At 40.1% G+C, this 20,535-nt stretch overlaps 1 protein-coding gene across 2 annotated transcripts in view; it reads right to left on the reverse strand.

The window, feature by feature from the left end:
• Window positions 1-1,773: 1,773 nt before the first annotated feature.
• Window positions 1,774-20,535, reverse strand: part of DNER (delta/notch like EGF repeat containing) — a 365,518-nt gene continuing 346,756 nt past the window's right edge. For both annotated transcript variants that reach the window (XM_054477662.2, XM_054477663.1), the window contains 2 exons: window positions 12,300-12,546; window positions 1,774-2,793 (listed from right to left, as the gene is read on the reverse strand). In XM_054477662.2, the coding sequence (XP_054333637.1) occupies window positions 2,682-2,793; window positions 12,300-12,546 (359 nt within the window). In that variant the 3' untranslated portion in view covers window positions 1,774-2,681. The remainder of the gene's footprint in view (window positions 2,794-12,299; window positions 12,547-20,535) is intronic.

The raw sequence follows: 20,535 nt of genomic DNA on the forward strand, positions 1-20,535 counted from the left end.
CACATATCACAATGTACTCGCTGCAGATCCCAATCATTAATCATAAAAGCAAGGGTACTATCCTACTTTGTGATAGTGTCTGAATCTAAAACAAGAACAGCAGCAACAATAACAATAGCTAACATGTGCTGAATCTTGATGGGCGCTGGAGGGAGGCTAAGTGATTTACACATATTCTGGCATTCAATGCTCACAATGATTCTTCAAGGGAGGCACTATCATGATCCCTATTTCTCAAATTTTGAAGCTTAGGCCCACAGAGTTACTTGTCCAAAGTCATTACCAAGTAAACAGTTGAAGTACGATTTTAATCTACTCTGCTACAAATAAGCTGCCCTATAGTGGAGTTTACCTTTCCTTCATGGTGCTCTATGAAGTGTAATTCTATATTTATTTGTTTGTTAGACGAAGGTCTGGTTCAAAACAAGCTATAAACTCGGGAGGCAGGATCCTCTGGTAGGGCTCTTGTCGGTCACCATCTGCCTGATACAGAACAAGTGCTCGATGAGATGAATTCTTGTCATTGAATGTCCAAATGAATAAGCAAACGTCTTTAGATGTATTTGGTGGCCACTCTCAGACGGTCAGAAGGCTCTGCCCAAGATCTGAATTTGTAAGCTCCATTAATTGGCTTTCAAGAGACGAACTGTGATTGATAAAACACTTTAGTTTTTTAAACAAGTCCTTTAAGAGACATCGCATATAATGAATTTAAGACTTTGGGAGATTGAAAATGATTTCAGAGGGTGTGATCGAAGCAGCTTGCAAATGAAGACCAATAAGCAAAAAAGACACGGAGGCTCAGACAATGTCCAGGGGCTTGTGGGGGTCAAGAGGCAAATGGAGTTCAACTCACACTTTTTCATGGCCCTCTCCTATCATCGATCAAGAAGTGTCTGAGCACCACACAACCAAAGGGTCTTTTATAGGAAGACGGGAGTAAATATGTCTGCACAACAATCTGCTGCATGTTCTCATGAATGTTTAACCAAGCAAGTGAATATTTTGTTCTTACTTTACTTCCAAACACTTAACTAAAAATATTAACGTATCGCACTGCATCATTTAATAATCAGAATGTGGGTGTACTGCTGTGTCATTTGTAGGATTAGGAACAGATGTTTTGAGGGTAGAGCGGGAAGGAAAAGAATCTTAAATAATTCTTTTTGCTTAAAACTCTCCCTCACACCTGGTTCTAGGACTTCTCTTGGCCTTACCTGATGTTCCTGTGTGCAGTTAAAAATGCATTTTTAAAAATAACTCTGGGACTTCAGAGCAGCATTTGGATACAAAATGGAACTGAATATAGGGTGGCTCTAAACGGCCTTCAAGTTTCTAAGAACCATGGAATTGTTTGCTAAGGCAATTTCATTTAGCCTCCACAGGATAGCAGTGCCTCCACAGGATAGCAACACGCAAGGTATTTCTTGAGGCCACAGGTGCCTGCCCTCAATGCCTAGAAGCATCTCCGGATTCCAGTGTGCCCACTGTTCACATGTGCTGCATTTCACTGGCAAATTCGGATATAAAACTTCAGATAAGAATTCTTATTTTTTTTCCACACTTCACACTGATAAGCAGCTAGGGTGAGTTTACTGACAATTAGGAGGTCAGAAAGGCTTGCAGAGGCAAAGGAGGGGGCTCCGGCAGCCACAGAGGTGCACTCCTCAGGTTATTTAATATGGTATCAACCGTGGGACTGTTTGGCAAACAATATCAAATCCAAAACTTTTTATATATAATTTTCAAAGAACAAAAGAGACAACTGCATCCTTGACTTGATAACATTTATTCAATATTGTTTGAAATTAGCAAGAATCAGAAGAAGCACATATCAATCAAATACAGCCACAAAAACATCCTGGAGATAAATAAAGCTGCACTATGAGAAATACTCACTACTGCAGGAACCAGTACTCTCTTACATTTACTACCTCTTAGCAACAAACAACTCAAATGTAAATTTAATTTACTCACAATATAAAACCCTTGACTTTTTAAAGAAAAATATAGATTCAAATCAATCAGAATTTGCCTCGCTAGGCCTTTTCGTTACATATGTTTTTGAGGCCTAGTTCGACGACTGTTACGAAAATGACAAAAACAAACTCGAAAGAATGTTTCCGCAAAGTTCAACAAAACAGTGCAGAAATAAGTTACTTACCCATGCACAGAATAAGGCAAAGGCTAATTTCATTCGGGTTAGGAATAATAAATTTAACTAGTTTCTTTTCCACAAAACGAACATTTCAGACTTCTTCTTAAGTAACGGGTATACTCTATTATACATCATACGCTACGTTACGTGGTTTTCCTAACTCTACTCAGAAAGCCGGCACTCAAACGTCAAACAGAAACTTCTCCTTGATTAGACTTATTCTGTAACAACCACAGAAATTAATCTGGGTCTCGTGATAGTGTCTACAGTGAAAAGAGCACACACTAGTAGAAGCATACAGTTTAGAGAGCTGAAAGTACATTAAAACGTAGTCTATAGGTTTCACAAATTTCGTTTTTAAAATATTTTTTCCAAACTAAAAGCTGCAGAAAATTAGTTCTTAAATATTCTACTGAAAACTCTTGAGCAGCTAGCATTTTAAATTTCTTAAGCTTTTTATTTTCTTAAAAATATTTAAATGAGTGTAGTATCTCATCTTTTTGAAAAATAATCCAAAAAAAGATTACAAATCTTTTGTTTTAATCAGTGTGACCAAGGGTTTGTCATCAGGACTGTAATCTTCGTAGGCGATGGGACTCACATCATACATTGCAGGCCGGGATTTCTTTCCAAACCTGAAATCAGAGAGAAAGGACTCTGGTTAGATAAATACTAGATCTCAAGTTTAATTAAAGCAAGTGATGAGAATAATTTATATGCATGAATTAAATGAAACTGTAAAAATATATTCTCTAGCAAGTACAGAAACTTTAGACATCCTAAGATTAACAATGAATGTGTATAAACATTAGTCTTTGGTGTTAGAGGCAAAAAAATGTATTTCAGAAAATGTAGAGCTCAAAGTTGGAGCTTGCAGGTTAAATCTTGGCAAAGCAGTCAAGCATGACAGCTCCACAACAGATTTTAAGAAAATGTGTATTGATTTGTCTTTTTCTTCTGAGGCCCATAAATATTTGGAGAGGTGAGTTTATTTTATATCCACTCCAGTGCCTGGAATATAGACCACCAGGGCAATCCTCCCCCGGCCATGGACAGACAGCCTTTCCTGTGGGATTTTCAGGGGATAAGTTGTGAAGGTTTAAGGTCATCTGAGATCCCAACACAAAAGGGCAGAGGTGGGAAATGACTTCAGATACAGAGGTGTCTGTCCACAAACTATGCCAGAACTCACCATTGAATCCCACCCACCTATCACCTCCCAACCCTACGCACACAGAAGCCAATGGTTTCCTCTGAGCACAAAGCCATTGTCCCAACAGATTTGTATACATCAAAATCGACTCAACAGCAGGACTGATTCTTAGAAGCCAGGGGAGTCAAAATCCAATTTCAGGACTTCCTGTCAAACCAGTCGTAAGATGGCAATTATTAAAATAAAGCCAATTCAACTTCTGGGTGGTCTCTTCCCATTCAAGACCTCACCTTCCCTAAAAGCCCTGGAGTGCAACAGGATTCAAAAGATCTTCCACACTAACCCATCCTCCCTCCTCCTTTGTCTGGACAACATTTTTTAACTGTTTCAAGTCCACCAGGGCTCTTTAAAAAGGCATTTTAAAAGAACCTTAAATTTTACAAGGTTCCTAGGATGGGGTCCCTAGGAATTAAAGGGGCTTATTTGCCATGGCTCCTATCCCAACTCTCCTCTTTTCTTATTTTTTCCTTTGATATGTTGAAAGTCTGTCTTCTCATGTATGGAGATGGGAAGTAGAATCAAGTGAGAAATGAGAAAACAGTGCGTTCTTCATGTGATCTTTCATTTTAAACAGTCATCAATCTCGTATTCCAATCCTCTCAAATTTTACTGGCCTTGGAGAGCACAAAGGCATATGCTATGCCAGACAGGCACCAGGCAAAACACGGGGCTAAAGAGTTAAAGCATTCTACCCTCAGAAAAACCCACAGCTATTACTGCAATATGACAAAAGACTTCAATAAATACTTTCTAAAATGCGAAGCCTCACTGAAGGTCCACCATTGTGCTCACATAGATGTGGGTCAGGCTCTAGCCTGCAGTTTGTTTACCTAAATTGAGTGAAGTCTGCATAATCTAAGGATAGGAAAAGTGTCAACAGAGTAAAAATGTCAACAGGCCCGTTGGGTCTTACACTTTCTCCCAAGTCCGACAATTTCCTAGGCTACTTTAAGATGCAAACATTTTGACAATTTATTTCTCATAAAATAGCTACACACTACCACTGATAATAATAATTTAACCAAAAATATCCAGCAACCCAGTGAAGAGCTCTCCATATTCTAACATAGTAGGATATAGAGAGCTTTGACTTGAGGGCCAACAAATTATATTAACTAACTGATTAATTATTTGATTGGTTGGCTGAAAGGAAAAACCCAATTGCATATATCTTTAAAACACCCTTTTTTTTTTTTATTTTTTGAGACAGAGTCTCGCACTGTTGCCCAGGCTGGAGTGCAGTGACACAGTCTTGGCTCACGGCAAGCTCCGCCTCCTGGGTTCACGCCATTCTCCTGCCTCAGCTTCCTGAGTAGCTGGGACTACAGGCGCCTGCCACCATGCCCAGCTAATTTTTTTGTATTTTTAGTAGAGACGGGGTTTCACTGTGTTAGCCAGGATGTTCTCAATCTCCTGACCTCATGATCCACCCGCCTCAGCCTCCCAAAGTGCTGAGATTGCAGGTGTGAGCCACCGCGCCCAGACTAAAACACCCATTTTTAAATATAATTTCATAGTTTGAAAAAGAACCTGCTTCCTCAGAATCTAGAACGTTAAAGCCTTCATTTTACTTAATCCATTAACACACTATAATTCGAAGGGCTGTAAACTTGGATGTTGCTATGGAACTCAACATTGACAAGGCAGGTTTAAGGATGAGTGTCACAGATCCACTGAGTATGACAAGGCAAGGGCTGACACCACTCAAGAGTGAGCCACATGGCCACCTATGCATGTTCGAAGTCGACTGAAGGGCAAGGAGCACCACCCTGTGTCCACAGCGGTTAACTGAGCTGTGTGGCGCGGTCCTAACGGGATTAACTTCAAACGAGTATGGGTCATAAAGTATAACGCTAGTTACAAAGGTGGTTAAAATAAGACTAATAGCCCCAGCACAAGAAGAGATAGCAGGCAGGCTTGGAGCTGGAATCCCTGCATTTCAACTTACTAGCTGCTGAGAACTTTGTCCAAATTCCTTAGGAGAATTTTGGAGGTTTCCACCTGAAATGCTGTATCTACCATATGGAAGCTAAAATGGCTTCCTTTATAGAAGCACCATAGTTTCAAAACACACAGTACAATGAAAAGACTTTGTTTGAATCTCCTACACCTCTCACAGTGGCAGGCTTACACTTGTTGGTAAATGAATGTGCATTCATGTCTACATTTAAAAGACAAACAGTTTTTTTTTTTTTTAATATCTCAGGCACTAAATCAATGTCAGAGGCTGTTTATTTTATTGCAGGCATTTTTATGCAAGTGTTCATTTTTAAAATAACGACTACTTTTTATCATAAAGGTACATTTTAAATGTAAAAAACAAAATAAAATTGGAAGCTAGAGAAAATTATAAAATAGACTAGGAGTTAGCAAACTATAGTCTACAGGCCAATTCCAGCCTGATGCCTGTTTTTCAAATAAAGTCTTAGTTGAACATAGTCAAGCCCATTCACACTTCCTCTGGCTGCTTTTGCACAACAAAGGCCGAGTTGAGTAGTCAGGACAATACGGCCTGCAAAGTCTAAAACATTTTACAGGTCCCTGATGAAGACCATAAGAATCGCCCTTAGTGCTGCTCTCCAAAGGACGTGTCAATGTTTTGTGCATTATTCTTCAGTCTGCCCATCCCTCAATCCCACATCCCTTCCATTCATTTTACAAATATGTATGAAGCCCCTCTGAAAGTATTATATATAATAATTATATTACATATTTTAACAAAATTGAGAAAATACTCTGAATACTGTATTGAGACTGACTTTTTTCAATCAATAGTCTGTGTAATGTTTTACTCAGCATTCTTGTTAAGTAAAAAAAAAAAAAAAAAAAAATCCTACAAGTTAAAACATTAATAAGAAAATGTTTCTTCTGTGCTGGGTGGGGTGGGCTGGGTGGAACACTCTGCGTTCATAGTAACATGTTCCCACCTGAGGTAGCTCATGGCCCACGACATGACCACAGACCATGACACTTGGGAAATGTCTGCTGAAGGTCCATGAGGAAGCCAGATCTTTAAAAGATGGGAAGGAGTTGACACACTCCCCCTCCTCCTGGAAAAATAGCTCAAATACCCTAATGTGGTGGTTCCATCTGCGGCTCCTTCCTCGCCCTTCAAGGGGTGATGCAGCCATTGTCCTTGGTGCTCACTCAACATCACATTCCATTGTCTTGTTTTCACTGATTGATCATCTCATCTCATCATCATAACAACTGCGTGAAGTGAGCACATCTCATTTATCCTATATTACAGATGAGGAAACAGACACTTAGGAATAATTTTCCTAAGGTCACACCTGGTGGGAGGTGGAGCTTTCTGGCTTCCAAGCCTAGATGCCGAACACTTCGTTGCAAACTTCAATGCATGTGACGACCCCATAAACTGAAGCTCTCACTTAACCTGTGCCTGACAAGAGCCTGTGTACTGCTGCATTGAAAGGCATCACCTTCAAATCAGCACATCCCCCTTCTCATTAACAAACTCTGGCTTACAAATCTCACTTACAAGTCCTGGTTTTCTCACAAACTCTGTGACCCTTGTGTAAATTGTATTATCTCACTAAGCCCAAATTTCTTTTGCTTATAATGGGGGACTAATGATACATGGGCCCCTGCATTCTTGTGAGATGCTTGCAAATGAGTTATCTGTGAATGGTTTGGCACAGTGTCTGGCCCACGGGAAGCTTTTCAGGAAGTGTTGGCCATCACAGAGGCACTAACAGAAATGACAGCACCAGTAATATCAGCACCGACATCTCAAACATCCTATTTGGTGGCAAGTCTTGTGTGTCTATTTCTTCAAAGAAACAAAAGATACTGCAACCATTTATAAGGCAGGTCAACGAGCTGCTAGTTCATGGTCCTCTGAAAGTCAACCACTAAAACAATGCCACAGAAAGAATGTCAGATCTTGAGAAAGGCCAAAATTGGAAGGTTTTGAGCTATTGGGGAATAAAACTGAACATGTCCTCCGTTATCTGTTTCCAGTGATCAGGCACCTCTAGCTCGTAGAGCAGTCAACTGAGTGGGACCTCAGTGTCAGAACCTGGAGAACCCTGGCTTTGCTCCTGCTGGTCAGTTACAAGCTCTTCCCTGCCTGAGTATAAGCAAAGCAAGCATGTTGCAGACGACTCCTGGGATGAGGAAGACGGGGAGGGGTCTCCTTCTCAACCCTACTAGGAGTTAGCACCAACGGACTCTGACATCAGAATCACCCGACATGGCCTCAGTCACTCGTGTGACCTACTCCATGTGTCCTGTGTGGCTACTGGGCTGCAGTCATTCTGATCCAATGTCACCTCCAGGATAGTAGCAGGGAGACAGCCCATAAAATGGACACTGGCTGCTGAAAACTAGGGGGAGGATAACATCAAAAGGTCTGAGTTTTTGCCAATGCCTTTCTAGGGTTTCCAGGAAAAGGAAGCCCGAGACCCAGCCATGGCCTCTACACAGTCATGCTGTAGAAACCACAGGTTGGAGCTGAATAAATGTTCAGAAGAGAAGTTTTCCTAAAGGGAAGGTATTGTTTTAATGTCAATAGTTTTATCTGCAGTCACTGGTGCATGCAGGAGCTTGTCCGTTAGGAATTCCGCAGTAAATATTTTTGATATAAATCAGCACCAAATAAGAGCCAGGTTTGTAAATGCTTTCAAGTTTATTCTTTCCTTCCAAGAGTATTCAGTTAAATATCTTCCCCGTGGGCCATATGAGCAGAAGGCTCAGCAGAATCTATCTTAAACTATTTTGGGGCTGAAATAAAACACTCCTCCTCTTGAGCCCTGAAGGATCGTAGCCATGGATGCCTGTAGGGGCAGAGGGAATCCGAATTGTAGGGTCTCCCAGCACATGAGAATACAACACCATGGATTCAGCTCCCTCCTAGTAAAAAAGCCCCTCCAGGAATGACGAGGAGAGAAAAGATTCTTGGGCACCAAAGAAACTTGTCAATTCTCTGCTTTTTTTTTTTTTCTTTTGAGACAGAGTCTCCCTCTGTCACCCAGGCTGGGGTGACGGAGTTTCACCATGTTAGCCAGGATGATCTCTATCTCTTGACCTCATGATCCGCCCTCCTCAGCCTCCCAAAGTGCTGGGATTACAGGTGTGAGCCACCGTGCCCGGCCTTCTCTGCTCCTTTTTACGTTCTTCATCTCCAATCCAGTAATTTCAGGATACTGCAAATGTTCCTCTAGGCTGGGGCCACTTACTGAGTTGCTGCCCGGGGATGAGTCTACCTCTCAAGCCGGTCAAGGTACCCTATTCCAACCCCTAACTGAGATCATCCATTCATTTCAAACCTCAAATGTTAGTGAGGTCTACTACCTGCCAGGACCCACTGGAGACACAGAAATAAAAGCTACTACCCTTTATTTACAGGGTAGTGGCATAAAGAGTCAAATAAACAATTAAGGTGGGGCTTGCAAGGGTTGGTATCAGGGCTTCCTGGATGTTGTATTGCCTCAGTTGGCTCTGAAAGGAAGGCGCTAAGATGAGCAGCCATGCAGGGCCCAAGCTGGAGGAGGGTTGAGTTCTCTGTCCTCCCTCGCAGTTACATAAGCAAGACTGGGTGCAGCTCCCACCTCAGCACTGGTGCAGTTGCTCAGGGTCCCCCAAGTTCTCCCTCCCACTGGCTCCTCCCCATGGAAGCTGAGTTCTGGCTTTTGCTTCTATTAGAATGACAAGATCACTGTAAGATCTGAGAATTGGGTTTGGGGAATTTTTTTGGAGAAAGCAAACTCTTTGAACCTCTTAGCTTCTATGCCATTCAGATAGAATAATTTGGGTTTACTTATGTCTCTCTCTCTCTCTTTTTTTTTTTTTTTTTTTTTTTGAGGTAGAGTCTTGCTCTGTCACCCAGGCTGGAGTGCAGTGGTATCATCTCAGCTCACTGCGACCTCCACCTCCCGGGTTCAAGTAATTCTCCTGCCTCAGCCTCCAGAGTAGCTGGGATTACAATGCTTATCTTTGTTGTTGCTGTTATGATTCAGTTAGGTAGATATAAGAAAACATTCATGATATTTCACTTTTACTTCTTATCATTCCCACTGTAACCAGAATCTGAAGCTACACTTTCCCAATATGTACCTAGTAAAAGCTAAGTAGAAATTCAAAAGAAACACAGAACCCATTGATGAAGGATAAAAATCTCAGTGTAGAAGGGCAGACGTGTCCCGAAGGAGCGCAGCTGTGAAGGTGACTGCAGCTGACTCTCCGGCTGCCTGATTTGGAACTTTGGGAAGGAGCAGCAGTCACAGAGACAGTACCCAGGAAGGATGCTCAACCTCTACGGGCCTACCCAAGTCAGATGATAAAAAGTCCTTGAAGGACACAGGCATGGGCAAGGACTTCATGTCTAAAACACCAAAAGCAATGGCAACAAAAGCCAAAATTGACAAACGGGATCTAATTAAACTAAAGAGCTTCTGCACAGCAAAAGAAACTACCATCAGAGTGAACAGGCAACCTACAAAATGGGAGAAAATTTTCGCAACCTACTCATCTGACAAAGGGCTAATATCCAGAATCTACAATGAACTCAAACAAATTTACAAGAAAAAAACAAACAACCCCATCAAAAAGTGGGCAAAGGATATGAACAGACACTTCTCAAAAGAAGACATTTATGCAGCCAAAAGACACATGAAAAAATGCTCATCATCACTGGCCATCAGAGAAATGCAAATCAAAACCACAATGAGATACCATCTCACACCAGTTAGAATGGCAATCATTAAAAAGTCAGGAAACAACAGGTGCTGGAGAGGATGTGGAGAAATAGGAACACTTTTACATTGTTGGTGGGACTATCAACTAGTCCAACCATTGTGGAAGTCAGTGTGGCGATTCCTCAGGGATCTAGAACTAGAAGTACCATTTGACCCAGCCATCCCATTACTGGGTATATACCCAAAGGTCTATAAATCATGCTGCTATAAAGACACATGCACACGTATGTTTATTGTGGCACTATTCACAATAGCAAAGACTTGGAACCAATCCAAATGTCCAACAATGATAGACTGGATTAAGAAAATGTGGCACATATACACCATGGAATACTATGCAGCTGTAAAAAATGATGAGTTCATGTCCTTTGTAGGGACATGGATGAAATTGGAAATCATCATTCTCAGTAAACTACCACAAGGACAAAAAACCAAACACCTCATGTTCTCACTCATAGATGGGAATTGAACAATGAGAACACATGGACACAGGAAGGGGAACATCACATTCTAGGGACTGTTGTGGGGTGGGGGGAGGGGGGAGGGATAGCATTAGGAGATATACCTAATGCTAAATGGCGAGTTAATGGGTGCAGCACACCAGCATGGCACATGTATACATATGTAACTAACCTGCACATTGTGCACATGTACCCTAAAACTTAAAGTATAATTTAAAAAAAAAAAAGTCCTTAAAGGAAACAAGATGGAGATGGAAAGGACGGAAAACAGAAAGGATGTGGATATGTGCTGTTGAGATAGAAAACCCAGGGTTTTTTGTTTTTGTTTTGAGACAGAGTCTCTATCTGTCGACCAGTCTGGAGTGCAGTGGTGCCATCTCAGCTCACTGCAACCTCCGACTCCCAGGTTCAAGCAATTCTCCTTCCTCACCCTCCAGAGTAGCTAGGATTACAGGCGCCCACCACCATGCCCGGCTAATTTTTGTATTTTTAGTAGAGATGGGGTTTCACCAAGTTGGCCAGGCTGGTGTTGAACTCCTGACCTCAAGTGATCCACCTACCTTGGCCTCCCAAAGTGCTGGGATTACCGGTGTGAGGCACCACACCCGGCCAGGTCTTCTCATGTCTTGACCGATACCAACATAGGACATCCCAAGATAGATCATACAGCTCCCAGTTCCCTTGAGCCCCAATCTTAAGGCACCAAGCTCAGCCCACTTTTCACTACAGCACACTTACTTTCTGAATTGTGTGCTTGAGATTATTCAATTAACAAAAGAAGAGATGGCTTACTTCAACAAACAATATTGCTATTTTTGGAACACATACTCTGCAAAAGTCAGTAAAATGTTATCTTAGTTGATTGTTTAATGTTATATAATAGATTTGGAGAAGTAAATATGGGGTTTTCTGTTCATACCATCTTTCATATTTGTAATGGATGCTGGGCTTAATACCTAGGTGATGGGTTGATCTGTGCAGCAAGTCACCATGGCACAAGTTTACTTATGTAACCAAACTGCTCATCCTGCGCATGTACCCCGGAACTTAAAACAAAAGTTGAAGGAAAAAGTATATATATTTGTAATTTAATATCACTGTCATAACTCTCCAAGGAGGGAGAGTTATCCCTTTATACAGTTGAGGGAGCTATATTTGTGGAAAGTTAAAAGATCTGTCTAAACTACCGAGTCAGGGAACGGAGTCATTAAGACTCAAAGCTATACCTCACCAGAACTTACACTCTTTCTATGATACCACACTAACTCCTTGTCCCTCTGGAGTCTTTCTTCCAGAAAAGGATACCGATTTATAAATATTCACTCTAAAAGTAGAAAGATAGCTCTTTAGCCTTCTTTTACTAGGCCCTTAAGTCAAATGAAATAATTTATATGTTGACTGTTTGAAGAGCAACAGGGCAAAAGACATTCCCCAAAAAAATTCAACAAAAAAGTTTTCAATACACAGTGATTACGAATCAGATATTTATAGTCACAGAGCAACCCAAATTAGATGAACAAACATATTCAATGTAAACAAAACAAAACAAAACAAAAGGAAAAGCTAGCAGCAAATTAAAAGGAGTGCTTATCAAGTGGCCAAATGATCTATCCCCGAATACAATGTGGAACCTGTTTCATTCTTTAAAATTTCCTCCTTGCAAATGGAAAGTCCTGTGTATAACATGACCCTGTTCCCAAGAATGCACATGTGAAGGCAGCATTCCCCACACCACCCCCGCAGCCAACCTGGCATGCCGGATGGATGCAATGGCATTGCTGAACTCGCTGTCGATGCTGCGGCAGTTGTAGAACTCCTCATAGGCTGGCCTGGAAGAACCCTGGTATTCAATGCGGCTGATGCGGCAAATCCCCACAATCAGGATGATCAGCATAAGGATGAAGGCCACGCAGAGGGCTCCAATGATGATGTAGAGGGAGTGCCGCGGCATGTTGGTGAGGCTCTCCGCCATGTGCCCGGACTTCCACTGGAGGTCTGCAGGCAAAAATAAGCAAATGGCTGGGTATGAGTTGTGACCTTTGAGAATGTGAAGGCCTTTTTCATCTTTGCATAGATAACTTAAAACCTAAGGGCCATTCAAACTTGGAAGACTTATTTTCTACGGATTATCCAGACCCAGGGTTAATAGCCTTACTGCATAAGGATTTCTTAAGAATAACTAAGAAAAACCACAGGCCAGGCACGGTGGCTGACGGCTGTAGTCCCAGCACTTTGGGAGGCTGAGGCAGGTGGATCACTTGAGGTCAGGAGTTCGAGACCAGCCTGGCCAACATGGTAAAACCCCATCTCTACTAAAAATACAAACATTAGCTGGGCATGGTGGTGGATGTCTGTAATCCCAGCTACTCGGGAGGCTGAGGCAGTAGAATCACTTGAACTCGGAAGGCGGAGGTTGCAGTGAGCCAAGATCGCACCACTGCACTCCAGCCTGGGCGACAGAGTGAGACTCCGTCAAACAAAAAAAGAAAAACCAGAAATATGCCACAGAAAAACAAAGGATATAAGGAGGAACTCATCAAAAAAATACAAATAGAAAATTACTTGGCTTCAGAATTACAAAAATGTGCAATTCCTCTACCAGCTCCCAAATATTACTTTAAAATTATAACCACAGTTGGCAAGGGTACCCAGAAATAAGGACTACAAGTTGAAACATAACCCTTTCATTTACCAATTAGCATATGCTCTGACCCAGATATTCCCATTTTAGGATTTATGCTGGGGAAGTAGCCCAGGAAATGCATAAAGCCTTATGTGTGAAGATGCTCATCTTAGTATCACAATTTTTTAATGTTATCACCTATTCCATATTTAGAAAAAGGCTCAGAAAATCACACAGACAACCATGTACTCACTGCTCAGTTAATAATCTTAATATTTTACCATTTTTCTTTAGATTTTTTTCAGATAGTTTTTTAAAAAGAAATAAAATATGGCTGGGCGTGGTGGCTCATGCTTGTAATCCCAGCACATTGGGAGGCCAAGGCAGGCAGATTGTTTTGAGCTTAGGAGTTTGAGACCAGCCTGAGCAGTATGGCAAAACCCTTTCTCTACAAAAAATACAAAAATTAGCCAGGCATAGTGGCACATGCCTGTGGTCCCAGCTACTCAGGAAGCTGAGGCTAGAGAATCACTTGAACCTGGGAGATGGAGGTTGCAGTGAGCCAAGATCACACCCACACACTCCAGTCTGGGCAACAGAGTGAGACTCTGTCTCAAAAGAAGAAAAAAAACACACACACAAATATAGCTAGAGTTCCCTCACCCCATACTCTCTCTCCATTCCACCAGCAACAACATAATTTATAAAAGTCAAAAAATAAAAACCTAAACATTTAACACTCAGTGAGATGAAAAGATATCCACTAAACAACAAAAGAATAAAAGCATGTTACCAAACAGGATCTACTTGGACAGTACAATAATTTGACAATATCTTATGAGTTTAAAATGTCTATATACACATTGAAAAGGTCAAAAGGATAGTACAATAATGATGGCAAACATATATTGATTTCTTATTATAAACTAAACTCTTTAAAAACAGCTCATTTAATCATTATAACCACCAGAAGATACATTATTCTCTCTCCCTACTTTACAAAGGAGGCCTAGAGAATTGACATCACTTGGAGTGAATGCCTCTGATACAAGTCAGGATCTGAGGTCTTGGCCTTTGCACAGCAACATACTAACAACAGTGATCTCTAAAAGACAGGATTAAAAATGATTATTTTCCTCTGTATATATCTGAGTCTTTTCCAGATTTTTAAAAATAAGAATGTATTCCTTTTCCAATAAAGAAATATGCAATACATTATTTAAAGAAGACATTTGTAGGATCATCTTCCAGCATAAGAGTGGAAATAGTATCAGCCTTGGGATCACACCAACCTTGCTTTCAATCCAGCTTCTACATTTACTTGATCTTCTTGAGCTTTGGTTTGTTTGTAAAATGGAAATAACAACATATACCCCATTGGCTTGCTGCAGCATGAGTTAGGAACCATGTTTTTAAAACATTTAAAACTTTTTAACTTCCTAAAAAGTTAAAAAAAAGTTTTAACTTCCTAAAAAGTTAAAAAAAAAAGTTTTAACTTCCTAAAAAGTTAAAAAAATAAGTTTTAACTTCCTAAAAAGTTAAAAAAATAAGTTTTAACTTCCAAAAAAGTTAAAAAATAAGTTTTAACCTTCCAAAAAAGTTAAAAATAAGTTTAACTTTCCAAAAAAGTTAAAAAAAGTTTTAACTTTCTAAAAAGTTAAAAAAAGTTTTAACTTTCTAAAAAGTTTGAAAAAAGTTTTAACTTTCTAGAAAGTTTGAAAAAAGTTTTAACTTTCTAGAAAGTTTGAAAAAAGTTTTAACTTTCTAGAAAGTTTGAAAAAAGTTTTAACTTTCTAGAAAGTTAGAAAAAAGTTTTAACTTTCTAGAAAGTTAGAAAAAAGTTTTAACTTTCTAGAAAGTTAGAAAAAAGTTTTAACTTTCTAGAAAGTTAGAAAAAAGTTTTAACTTTCTAGAAAGTTAGAAAAAAGTTTTAACTTTCTAGAAAGTTAGAAAAAAGTTTTAACTTTCTAGAAAGTTAGAAAAAAGTTTTAACTTTCTAGAAAGTTAGAAAAAAGTTTTAACTTTCTAGAAAGTTAGAAAAAAGTTTTAACTTTCTAGAAAGTTAGAAAAAAGTTTTAACTTTCTAGAAAGTTAGAAAAAAGTTTTAACTTTCTAGAAAGTTAGAAAAAAGTTTTAACTTTCTAGAAAGTTAGAAAAAAGTTTTAACTTTCTAGAAAGTTAGAAAAAAGTTTTAACTTTCTAGAAAGTTAGAAAAAAGTTTTAACTTTCTAGAAAGTTAGAAAAAAGTTTTAACTTTCTAGAAAGTTAGAAAAAAGTTTTAACTTTCTAGAAAGTTAGAAAAAAGTTTTAACTTTCTAGAAAGTTAGAAAAAAGTTTTAACTTTCTAGAAAGTTAGAAAAAAGTTTTAACTTTCTAGAAAGTTAGAAAAAAGTTTTAACTTTCTAGAAAGTTAGAAAAAAGTTTTAACTTTCTAGAAAGTTAAAAAAAAAAGTTTTAACTTTCTAGAAAGTTAAAAAAAAAAGTTTTAACTTTCTAGAAAGTTAAAAAAAAGTTTTAACTTTCTAGAAAGTTAAAAAAAAGTTTTAACTTTCTAGAAAGTTAAAAAAAAGTTTTAACTTTCTAGAAAGTTAAAAAAAAGTTTTAACTTTCTAGAAAGTTAAAAAAAAGTTTTAACTTTCTAGAAAGTTAAAAAAAAGTTTTAACTTTCTAGAAAGTTAAAAAAAAGTTTTAACTTTCTAGAAAGTTAAAAAAAAAGTTTTAACTTTCTAGAAAGTTAAAAAAAAAAGTTTTAACTTTCTAAAATGTTAAAAAAAAAAAAGTTTTAACTTTCTAAAAAGTTAAAAAAAAAAGTTTCAACTTTCTAAAAAAGTTAAAGAGTCCACTCCTGGACATGTGGTGGTGGTCCCTAAAGAGGGACATGTGGTGGTGGAGGAGGGAAGGATAAAGGGTCACATGCTGTTCCCTAAGGCACATGCTCTGAGCTGAGGATTACTGAGCATGGCCCTGTGTCCTTCCTAAAAGCACCAACCTGTATTAGCAGGAAAAACTGGAAGGACACAATGTAATCTCTGTGATTGGCGTAGGTCAAGAACATCAAGTTATTTCCTGTTTATAGATCTGCACCCAAATGAAACTATCTAGATAGTGTATACAAGATTTGAAAGGAAATTGTGGAAATTTTAAAAAGCTAGGTAAGACCAAACAGAAGCTGAACTCATATGGAAAAAAGGATGCTTTCTCTACTTTACTCACACCACCACCACCACCATTCCACACTTCCCCACCCACACCAGGACATCATTTTCATGGTAGAATTCCAAGTGCCTGCAAATGAGATTCAGAGGTTAGTGGAAATGGAAATGAGCCTGTCTTTCCATGAAATCCACAGGACTCTTCTCACTGTTTCATTATCGTTGAGAGTATTTGTGGCCTCTGGATACTCACACCTTCATCTTAGCTGTATCTTCAGTCATCATAGATCTAAGAATCACAATTAGCTATTCCTTACCTTGAAAAGCTGCAGTCAGTCTGAAGAAGAGCACAGATAGACACCCAAACAGGGGGCCAGGCCTGCAGACCCTCTTTCTAGAAGCTAACAGAAAAATGACCCACGTGCCCAGCCTGGATGCTTCCTGAGAATTTGAGAACAGATGAATAATGTGATTTCTGAGTTTGCATCCAGACCCTCCTGAATATTTCACCAAAACCTTTGAAGCCTGGTTTGTCATTTGAGTCTGCCTGCCTGAGCTCATAAGGCCCACAGAGCTTAGCAAAACTAAATGACCATTACTGCATTGACTGCTTCATTTAAGCCAACTCACACACAGGCAGACAGAGTAACATAAATCACCAGAAACAAACAGTCACGATGGAAGGGAGGTGTTTGGGGAAAGCAGAACCAAGGCTCAATCCCCAAATCTGCAGCCATCTCATTTGGCAATACCTGGTGTGCATTGAGAGAGACAACTCATTTTTCTGGCTGAAAAAGCGTGATTCACTTCATTTCCAAGTATTATAACATTCTCTAAAAAATTCAGTTGCAGGCAGGAGTCCAACACTCAGCAGAGTATGTTATAACATCCATTTAGCATCAACACAAGGGCAGCCAGTACTATGTTTCTCCTCCAACTCGGTAGAGTGCTCAGATCTGATCACTATGGAAGATCACACGAGTTCTTGATGAGTTCTTGCAGTCTATGCATAAGCTTCATAGAATTAACTTACATATCACATCAATTGTGTATACACAGTGAGTGCACAACCACATGGCCACTAAAGTGAAAAAAAACAACCATACTGGGCTATGTGCTCAGTGCAGTGTCCCAGGTCTGACTGCTTGCATTTATGACCATCTGCTCCATTTCCCAAAACTCTGTATTCCAAGCTGTTCGGACTTTTGGAAAAACTTTCTCAAGATTTCTCCTAAAAGCTCTGCTTTCCTCTCTCCCCCTGCCCTTTTCTTTAAAGCTAGATCCCACCTCACTGTCATCTAAAACTTTTTTGATACAAATCACTGTGGCTACCTTACAGGCTAATTGGTTTAGTAGCTGGGATGGATCTGGCTAAGTCCAACGCCAGGTCTGAGAGACAGCAAATTTATCTATGCCAGGTGCCTGCAACCACCATCTCTCAGTCCAGATGCTATCCTCATAAGTCATTGCTTTGCTGCATCCCAGGAGTCTCATCACATGAGTCGTTGACTACGTTGGCTACAGCATGGCACTGGGAAGAATTGTGAACCAGAATATGCCAGATGGGTTCATCTCATCAGCCCCAGCAGGTGCATGACCAGGAATGCATGTGCACGAGCTGCTCTAGAAAAATGTCACACTTGTGAGTCTGACAGATCATTTTCATTTTTTTAAACTAAATTTGTTTGAGGTGTTGTATTTTCCAAAGTGCTTTTGCATTAAACATTTCAGTTGGCCCTAAACAAACACCTTGAGCTAGGCAGAGGTGCTAAACTTGGACCTGCTGCTCAAGGTGAGGCAGACAGTCAGTGGCCAAGCTGAGAATAAAATCAGACCCACCTCCACTCTGCCAGAAAGAGATTCCAGTCAATTTACATATTGCGTCTAAAATACACAGCCCATATCTATTTTTTAATTTACCTAGATGAATGTAGCTATGCTAATTTGCTTACCTATGTTATTTTTTAAAAGAGCAAAAGTGAGACTGTTTCTTAAGAAGATGTTACTTAGCTTAATAATTTTTAAGACTACTTGTTGCCTAGAACAATTGTGAGGAGGGATGTCAAATTACTTTGTTTTCTATAGCTAAAGGTTAGCAGGACAATCAAAGCAGTCAGTGAGACTGAAAAAGATTAACAACTCTTGTTAATCTCTGGAAGAGGAATGAATGTGAAAAGGGAATGAAAGAGATCATCTCCTTTATGGGGATCCATTCACTGAGCACATTAATTAAGGACCTACTATGTGCCAGGCACAGTGCTGAGTGACAGGGATGGAAAGCAAGGGAAAATAGAGAGAAAAGTAGGCTCATGTAGTCCCCAGTTTTCTGAGGGATGCAGGGATCAGGCAAATGATCCCCAAAACAAAGTAAAAGTACAACTGTGCTGTGTCTACAAGGGACGAGCTCTTCAGTGCAGCAGGAGGACAGGAGATATTTTACCTCACTGACTGCCAAGAGAGCTTGCACAACAGGAGCCCTTACGGAGTTAAGTTCTAAGTATGAGCGGGCACTAACCAGGGATGGGCAAGAGCAGAGGGGAGACTGCACAGGCAAAGAACCACGGTGAGCACAGGCCTGTGGGAGGGGGGTGAGGGAGAAGAACAAGGGCTGGAAGGACAGCATGGCTGCTTGAGAGAGAGGCAGAGAGTGGCCGCAGCAAGGAGAAGGGATCTCCTTGCAGGGTAGGGCAGTGTGGCCTTGGGTCTTTAGTCACTTATTCATTTTAATAGGAGCTTGGCACTGTCAGGGTTGGAAACAGTGGGAGGGAGGGTCTTAGTGTTCCAATTTGCACTTTGAAAAGATCCTTCTGGCAGTGCATGAAGAAAGGGTTTGAGGAGCAAGGACAGAGGCCGGTTCAGAGGCTCCTGTAGGACGGGGCCAAGTTAGTGGTAACTTGACCTGTGGTGATGGGCATGGAGACAGAGAGAGGGGAATGGATGTGAGTGCTGTGTTAGGGGGGAATCAACCAGACTAAATGCAGCTTGTACAGATAGGCCAATGAGGGGAGAGAAACCAGGAGGCCAATTCCTGGTTTCCTGGCTTTTATCGCTGGATGGATGAGGTGCTGTAGCTGAGTGAGACCACCAGATTTGAGAGGAAGATCCTGAGTTTGGTTTCATACATGTTAAATTGGAGGTACCAATTCTGGACATGGGCTTTGGGAAAGAACATATAACTAAATCTTCAAAAGCAATCGCAACAAATGCAAAAATTGACAAGTGAGACCTAATACAAGTGAGACCTAATTAAACTAAAGAGCACAGCAAAAGAAACTATTGACAGAGTAAACAGACAACCTACAGAAGAGGAGAAAATATTCACAAATGATGCATCCAAGAAAGGTCTAATATCCAGAATCTGTAAGAAACTTCAACAATTGAACAAACAAAAACCAAATAACCTCATTCAAAAGTGGGCAGGAGATATGCAAAGACACTTCTTGAAAGAAAGCATATAAGTGGCCAACAAACATGAAAAAATGCTCAACATCACTAATTATCAGAGAAATGCAAATCAAAACCACAGTAAGATAACCATGTCCCACCAGTCAGAATGGCGATGATTAAAAAGTCAAAGAAACAGATATTGGCAAGGCTGAGAGAAAAAGGGAACATGGTGTTGGTGGAAATGTAAATTAGTTCAGCCACTATGGAAAGCAGTTTGAAGATTTCTCAAAGAACTTAGAACTACTACTCAACTCAGCAATCTCATTACTGGGTATGTATCCAAAAGAAAACAAATTGTTCTACCAAAAAAGCACAGGCGCTTGCACGTTCACTGCAGCACTATTCACAATAGCAAAGATACAGAATTAACCAAGGTGCCCATCAATGATGGATTGAATAAAGAAAATGTGGTACATATACAGCATGGAATACCATGCAGCCACAAAAAAAGAGTGAAATCATGTCCTTTGCAGCAATATGGATGCAGCTGAAGGCCATTATCCTAAGTGAATTAACATAGGAGCAGAAAAACAAACACCACATGTTCTCACTTATAAGTGGGAGCTGGCCAGGCATGGTGGCTCACACCTGTAATCCCAGCAGTTTGGGAGGCCGAAGCAGGTGGATAGCTTTGATCTTAGGAGTTCCAGACCAGCCTGGCCAACATGGCGAAACCCCATCTCTACTAAAAATACAAAAAAAATAGCCGGGTGTCATGGTACATTCCTGTAATCCCAGCTACTTGGAAGGCTGAGGCACAAG

This window comes from Pongo pygmaeus, chromosome 11, assembly GCF_028885625.2.
Source record: "Pongo pygmaeus isolate AG05252 chromosome 11, NHGRI_mPonPyg2-v2.0_pri, whole genome shotgun sequence".
In the NCBI taxonomy this organism is placed as follows: domain Eukaryota; kingdom Metazoa; phylum Chordata; class Mammalia; order Primates; family Hominidae; genus Pongo; species Pongo pygmaeus.